General features: G+C 37.1%; 1 protein-coding gene across 1 annotated transcript in view; it reads left to right on the top strand.

Moving 5' to 3' along the window:
* LOC107692780 (A disintegrin and metalloproteinase with thrombospondin motifs 17-like) overlaps window positions 1–8169 on the top strand; it is a 147808-nt gene that overhangs the window by 102059 nt on the left and 37580 nt on the right. The window contains exons 15-16 of the mRNA XM_016492003.1: window positions 2223–2343; window positions 2625–2699. Of these exons, the coding sequence (XP_016347489.1) occupies window positions 2223–2343; window positions 2625–2699 (196 nt within the window). The remainder of the gene's footprint in view (window positions 1–2222; window positions 2344–2624; window positions 2700–8169) is intronic.

The raw sequence follows: 8169 nt of genomic DNA, 5'->3' as shown, positions 1-8169 counted from the left end.
GTTGGGGGGGGGGGGACACCATTCAAAAGGTGTTTTTTACACCATCTTTCACCCCCTCCCGGAGCTGTGGAAGCTGTGGGTGTGGCCCCTGAGGGCGCACATCTCGTAGTCTCCGGTCTCTCAACTGAGGTTGTTGAGACCATCCTCCAATCCAGAGCTCCCTCAACGAGGAAACTGTACGCCTTGAAGTGGAAACTTTTCACTTCTTGGTGTGGAGACCGCCTGCTCGACCCAGTTAACTGCCCGGTTGGTACAGTGCTGGAGTTCCTGCAGGCCCGATTCTCCGCAGGGTTGACCCACTCCACCTTGAAGGTTTAAGCGGTGGCCATTGCGGCCTACCATGCCCCTCTTGGTGGTCAGTCAGTGGGCAGACACCCCCTAGTTACATGTTTCCTCCGCGGTGCGCTGAGGTCTCCGGTACGATCTCTTGTCCCTCCGTGGGAATTGGCTGTGGTGTTAGAGGCTCTCTGTAAACCTCCTTTCGAGCCTATAGAGGAGATATCTGATAGTCATCTCACTCTAAAGACTACCTTCCTTCTGGCAATTTCTTCTCTCAAGAGCTAGTGTGCTATGGTCCCCCCAAGAAGGGTCTTCCTGCATCTAAACAGACCCTCAGCCGGTGGATCGTGGATGCCATCTGCCTAGCCTTGAGTCCTCTGATCTCCCCTCGCCCCTGGGGGTCAAGGCTCACTCGACTCGGGGTGTGACGGCCTCCAAGGCCTTTCTGTCAGGTGTATCTATGCAGGACATCTGCAACGTTGCGGGTTGGTCTACGCTGCTGACTTTCGTCAGGTTCTACGACCTCGATATCCGAGCCACTCCCGGCACTTCTGTTCTCTCGCCTTAGTTGTGCTCTTCCACACTAGGCAGGGATTTGTAAGTCTGGCAGAGTGGGCATACTCGTTCCCATAGCGTTTCGACGCAGCTCGAGTTCCTGAAGGGGAACGTCTCTAGGTTACGTATGTAACCATGTTGCCCCGAGGGAACGAGACGCTGCGTCTCATTGCCATACTTCCGGCATCCCTGTGAGCGCTTACTTCATTTCCCAGATATATGTATCCACCGCACATGCTTTTAAGCTTCCTGGTCTCTACATCACCCCGCCCGTGACGTCTCGCCCATCCATTGGACTGTTTACACACGTGATTCAGAGCGTGGTCACGCTGAAGGTGTTCCCATAGCGTTTCGACGCAGCGTCTCGTTCCCTCGGGGAACCATGGTTACGATCAAAAATACAGTAAAAACAGTAATATTGTGAAATATTATTCTGATTTCAAATAACTGTTTTCTATTGGAATATATTTTAAAATGTAACGAGCGTGGTCACGCTGAAGGTGTTCCCATAGCGTTTCGACGCAGCGTCTCATTCTCCCGGGGAACCATGGTTACATGCATAACCTAGAGACGATTTTTTTAAGAATCTTAACATATCTTTTTTTCATAAAATGACACACCATATTTTAGAGCATCTTTGATTCCAGATGTTTTTCATTTCTTAAATATGATAAATCAAAAGGCTTTACTGAGCCTCATGTACATTTAATATATTTATTGTGTTGTCATATTTATTAATTTGTTCATTATATGGACTCATAATATTGAAAATATTGTGATTATTTATTATCTCTTCTGCTCACCAAGGCTGCATTCATTTGATCAAAAATACAGTAAAAACAGTAATATTGTGAAATATTATTCTGATTTCAAATAACTGTTTTCTATTGGAATATATTTTAAAATGTAACTTATTCCTGTGATTAAAGCTGAATTTTCAGCATCATTACTCCAGTCTTCAGTGTCACATCCTTCAGAAATCATGATACATTCTTTTCAGGATTCTTTGATGAACAGAAATTTCAAAAGAACATCATTTATTTGAAGTAGTCATTATTCGAATACATTTATAAAATTACAAAATATTTCTCTCAATTTTGACCTATTAATTAATAAATAAAGTAGTGTATAGAACTTACAGTATCTACTAAATATAGGCCAATACTCCCTAAAACGGGGAGTAATTTGGGAGTGTTTGGCTTTGTTTTAGAGCTGGGTGAAGATTATATTTTTGTGTTATGCAGACAAATAAACAGCATACCGGTTTGGAGTGACATTTTACAGTCCACGTGTACAATTAATTCATACCAATCAATTTTTTTTTCACATTATTTTAAGTCACGACTCATGAAATCAGTCTTATTGTTTTCTTACTCTACCTCCTGCAGAAAATCGGCTGTGACGGCATCATCGGTTCTTCTGCAAAAGAAGACCGGTGCAGCGTCTGCAACGGTGATGGCAAATCCTGCAGGATCGTCAAAGGAGACTTCAACCACTCCAAAGGGATGGGTGAGTCAGAGGAGAATCAGAGAATCATTTATGTTCATCTGACATTAATACAAACTTTGAGTCTCGCTGTAATGCGTCATCAGGCCTGCTGGCGCTCAACACAACATAGACTAAATTATACAAGAGCCTCAGCCTCAAACCTCCTCTGACGGACCACCACTGCAGTTTCTGTGTGGCTGTCTTTAGTTTGGAGTGGTGTGGGCTTGTTGAAGTTAACAAAGAGAGAGAAAGTCTGAGCGAGTTTCCTCTTCCATTGACCATGTTGGTTTTGTGTCTCTCAGTCCCTCATAGCCTTTGTAAGAAGGTTTCTACGTGTGTGATGTCGAAACCCAGAGCTGTTCTCAAGTGTTTCTCATGTAAGATGCATGGTTTGACGTGTGTGTGTGTGTTGTTTAAACTGTTCTATGGGATTAACACCCAACTGCTCTTGAAATCATTATATTAAACACACCTTTACACTAGGAGAGTTGATGTCCTGATTCATTTCAACACCATATACTGTACACTACCATTCAAAAGTTTGGGATCAGTAAAAACTATTTTTTGCGTGTTTATGAAATAAGATTCATATCACTGTTGTTGTTTTTAACTAAAACTAAATCTATAGTAGTAGGTGTCATCAATAATGCTCCGTCGTCACTTGTAGAGTGAATCTGCTTTATTTCACTAACTACAACACTGCTTCAGTGTTACGTTTACTCTATAGATCAGGACCATGTGAAAACTGAGCAGTGTTTGTTTAACACTGGGGATTTTACTATGTAAACATGTAACCAGCAACTTGTGTTTTTCTTTATTCAATAATTTATTAAAATTAATTTGGAAAATTGTCTTGGTCTTTAACTACAAACACAAGCCAGTTTCAAAAGAAACGTGATATGTAACACATACACAAGTTTTGTTGTGGCCTTGCTGGGGACCAGGAACCAGCATGCAAAACATACCTTATGCTGGTGACCAGCAATGCTGGATTTTTTAAATACGATTCACATCACTGTTGTTGTTTTTAAAACTAAATCTATTTAAATAGTTTCTGTTAATTGAAATAAAGCTAAAATAAAATACAATTAAATAAAATTAAAATTAAAAAAAATTAAATATTAGAAATGTCACCTTACTGAAATAAGCTTAAGTTACACTGCTAAAATGACTAAAACAGAAATAAAAATAAATGACAGATAAATAGAAATATTAAAAAATAATAAAAAATAAGAGAAGAAAATGACAAACTAAATTGAATATAAAATGAAAACTGAAATTATAAAAATAAATTCTAATTCAAAATATGAATAAATAATATAATAGTATAGAACTAATACTAAAATCAAACTGTTTCTTGTATCACCAAGGCTGCATTTATTTGATCAAAAATACAGCCAAAAAATGAAATATTATTACAATTTAAAATTGCTATTTTCTGTTTTAATATGTTTTAAAATGCATTCTTTACTCTAGTATCACAGAAATTCTTCAGCAATCATTGTAATATACTGATTTGCTGGTCAAGAAACGTTTCTTATTATTATCAATGTTAAAAACAGTTGTGCTGCTTTAGTTTTAGTAGAAATCGTGATACATTTATGTTTTCAAGATTCTTTGATTAGAAAGTTCAAAAGAAAGGCATTTATTTGAGATAGAAACCTTTTGTAACATTATAAATGTATTTACTGTCAGTTTGGATCAATTTAATGCATCCTCCTTGTGGAATAAAAGTTTTAATTTCAAAACTTTAGTGATCACAAACATTTGAACGGTAGTGTGTTTAATTGTGTTGGCTTGTCAAAGTCAAGACATTTGTATTTTTTATTTTTTTTTGCAAAACCCCTAATCACAGAACAAAATTCAAATTTGTCTTGTTAAACTTCTCTTTTCTGGTTAATATGGTGTTTTCATTTAACCAACATGCTCCATGAGGTCTGTTTCTGTGGATGATTTGAGAGGTTAAAACTTTTTGTCATTCCAAGCTCTTTTTCTCATACTCATCAGCTGAGTAAGGACTCGTGCTCTTGGGTTATCTGTTATTCACTGGATTCAGTCCGGATGACTCCAAGGTCACATTGTGTGTCTCCCAAAACAGAGCGTCCCAATGGTCTCCAGCTGCTGTAGCTTCAGGCCATCATCATCCTCCTGTCCACTGCTGAATGTGGGAATAAGTGTCTATGCCCAGCCGTGTGGGGAATACGTTGGGACAAAATGAAGGACTTCAGACTTTGGTAGCAGTTGTTATATGCATACTGTAGGATTTTTGCTGTTGGAGACAATCAGAAGTCTTATTATTTAGCTTTCCTATCATGTTATGATCATATCGAAGTTCACAGTCCACAAAATCCCCTTTTCCTCAAGGGCTTTCTTGGCTTTGTGCATGTCAGTGAGGAATTTGTCATAGATTGATGGAGTAAAACTGACCATCGGTGCTGTAAATCTTGCATCATTCAATCTGACATGATGTTGTACAGTCTGTTTTGACTTTTACTGAAGATCTAATGCAATCTGACAAGCAACAGTTGCAATGGACAGAAAGCAATTGTACAGTTTCCGGCATTTCAGGAGTCAATTTTCTTTTGTTTGCAAAGGCTACATAAAAAAATTAAGCTTTTTTTTTTTTCTTTTAAATAAATCTCTGAATGAATCTTTGGATCTTTGGGGCTTCTGAAACCAGTTCTCACTGTGTAAAGGTGTGTTTTAGTGGTTCTTCAAGAGCAGTCATGAGAGGATTTCACTCCAGTAGAAAGATCTGACTCTCACTCTTTCACATTTAACCACATTCTCAGTGGCTTTGCTTCTGGAAGTATTTTTCCCATTCGTTTTCTACATAGGTACACTGCCATTCAAAAGCAGTTTTTTAATAAGAAATAATGCTTTTATTTAGAAAGGAAGCTTTAAATTGATAAAAAGTGGCAAGACATTGTAATCTTACAAAATGTTTCTATTTCAAATAAATGTTTATCAAATATTCATCAAGGAATCCTGAAAGAATATTATCATGATTTCCACAAAAATATTAAGCAGCACAACTGTTTTCAACATTCATTATAGTTATAAATATTTCTGTCTTAAACGGCAAATCAGCATATTAGAATGATTTCTGAAGGATCATTAGTAGAAATCGTGATACATTTATGTTTTCAAGATTCTTTGATTAGAAAGTTCAAAAGAAAGGCATTTATTTGAGATAGAAACCTTTTGTAACATTATAAATGTATTTACTGTCAGTTTGGATCAATTTAATGCATCCTCCTTGTGGAATAAAAGTTTTAATTTCAAAACTTTAGTGATCACAAACATTTGAACGGTAGTGTGTTTAATTGTGTTGGCTTGTCAAAGTCAAGACATTTGTATTTTTTATTTTTTTTTGCAAAACCCCTAATCACAGAACAAAATTCAAATTTGTCTTGTTAAACTTCTCTTTTCTGGTTAATATGGTGTTTTCATTTAACCAACATGCTCCATGAGGTCTGTTTCTGTGGATGATTTGAGAGGTTAAAACTTTTTGTCATTCCAAGCTCTTTTTCTCATACTCATCAGCTGAGTAAGGACTCGTGCTCTTGGGTTATCTGTTATTCACTGGATTCAGTCCGGATGACTCCAAGGTCACATTGTGTGTCTCCCAAAACAGAGCGTCCCAATGGTCTCCAGCTGCTGTAGCTTCAGGCCATCATCATCCTCCTGTCCACTGCTGAATGTGGGAATAAGTGTCTATGCCCAGCCGTGTGGGGAATACGTTGGGACAAAATGAAGGACTTCAGACTTTGGTAGCAGTTGTTATATGCATACTGTAGGATTTTTGCTGTTGGAGACAATCAGAAGTCTTATTATTTAGCTTTCCTATCATGTTATGATCATATCGAAGTTCACAGTCCACAAAATCCCCTTTTCCTCAAGGGCTTTCTTGGCTTTGTGCATGTCAGTGAGGAATTTGTCATAGATTGATGGAGTAAAACTGACCATCGGTGCTGTAAATCTTGCATCATTCAATCTGACATGATGTTGTACAGTCTGTTTTGACTTTTACTGAAGATCTAATGCAATCTGACAAGCAACAGTTGCAATGGACAGAAAGCAATTGTACAGTTTCCGGCATTTCAGGAGTCAATTTTCTTTTGTTTGCAAAGGCTACATAAAAAAATTAAGCTTTTTTTTTTTTCTTTTAAATAAATCTCTGAATGAATCTTTGGATCTTTGGGGCTTCTGAAACCAGTTCTCACTGTGTAAAGGTGTGTTTTAGTGGTTCTTCAAGAGCAGTCATGAGAGGATTTCACTCCAGTAGAAAGATCTGACTCTCACTCTTTCACATTTAACCACATTCTCAGTGGCTTTGCTTCTGGAAGTATTTTTCCCATTCGTTTTCTACATAGGTACACTGCCATTCAAAAGCAGTTTTTTAATAAGAAATAATGCTTTTATTTAGAAAGGAAGCTTTAAATTGATAAAAAGTGGCAAGACATTGTAATCTTACAAAATGTTTCTATTTCAAATAAATGTTTATCAAATATTCATCAAGGAATCCTGAAAGAATATTATCATGATTTCCACAAAAATATTAAGCAGCACAACTGTTTTCAACATTCATTATAGTTATAAATATTTCTGTCTTAAACGGCAAATCAGCATATTAGAATGATTTCTGAAGGATCATGTGACATTGAAGACTGGAGTAATGATGCTGAAAATTCACAGAAATAAATTACATTTTAAAATATATTCATATAGAAAACAGTTATTTTTAAGTTGTAATAATATTTGACAATATTACAGTTTTTACAGTTTTTAGTCAGGTAAATGCTTGGTGAGCAGAAGACTTCTTTGAAAACATTAATAAATCTTACAGACCACATTTTTGAACGGTAATGTATAAAAAACACTATAAAACAATTCATTGATTCTACAGTAAGTATATATATTTTAAGTTTAATAAAATTTTAATATAATTTAAGCTTTTTAAAAAATATTCAGGCAGTGTTAGTTCGATAGTGTAAAGAAACTGATTCAGTTGCATCATTCTTCATGCGAGTGGGATGTCACTGCTCATACTCATTAGCAGAAATTCCTATGGTGACAGTGACTTTGTTTAAATATGAATTTGAATGACTCATGGCTTCTGCAGAATCATAATTAATCATTTAACTTCAGAGCTTATGGTAGGTCTTTACTGAAATGTTTGCATGTTACCACTAAACATTGATTTCTCTATGGAGAGAATGATTGGGATTGTTACTTCTGGAAGTGTTGTGCTTGGTTAGGGTTGCACGATGTGTGCTTTTGGTGTGCGTTTATGAGACGCATCCAGCATCTGACGCTTATTAAAGGGTTAGTTCACCCAAAAATGAAAATTAGGCCATAAATTACTCACCCTCAATGCATCCTAGGTGTATATGACTTTCTTCTTTCAGACGAATCCAGTCGGAGTTATATAAAAAATTGTCTTTGATCTTTCAAGCTGTTTAATGGCACTCAGTGGGTGTTGCAGTGCATCAGTCCAAAAGAAGTGAAATAAAAAGCGCCCATCCATTAAAAAAAAGTGTCTCACACGGCTCCGGGGAGTGAACAAAGGCCTCCTGTAGTGAATCAATGCGTTTTTGTAAGAAAAATAACCATATTTAAAACGTAATAATCACTTTAATCTAGCTTGCGCTCACTGTTGTAAACGGAAGCAGTTCCGGGCGGATGACGTATGAGGTCGGCTTTGCGCATGCGCCGCTCAGAAGTGACGAACGCGGAAGCGCAGGGGAGAGATCAAAACAAAACAACGGTCACTAATTAGAAGTACAAAACGAGGATTTGTAAAGAAGAATGTCAGAGGATTTCGATATAAGCCAAGAGGAGACT

The sequence above is a fragment of the Sinocyclocheilus anshuiensis genome, unplaced genomic scaffold, assembly GCF_001515605.1.
Source record: "Sinocyclocheilus anshuiensis isolate Anshui unplaced genomic scaffold, SAMN03320099.WGS_v1.1 scaffold45, whole genome shotgun sequence".
Taxonomy (NCBI): domain Eukaryota; kingdom Metazoa; phylum Chordata; class Actinopteri; order Cypriniformes; family Cyprinidae; genus Sinocyclocheilus; species Sinocyclocheilus anshuiensis.
The sequence above is the reverse complement of the archived record's forward strand: the minus strand, read 5'-3'. Positions and strand labels throughout refer to the sequence as shown.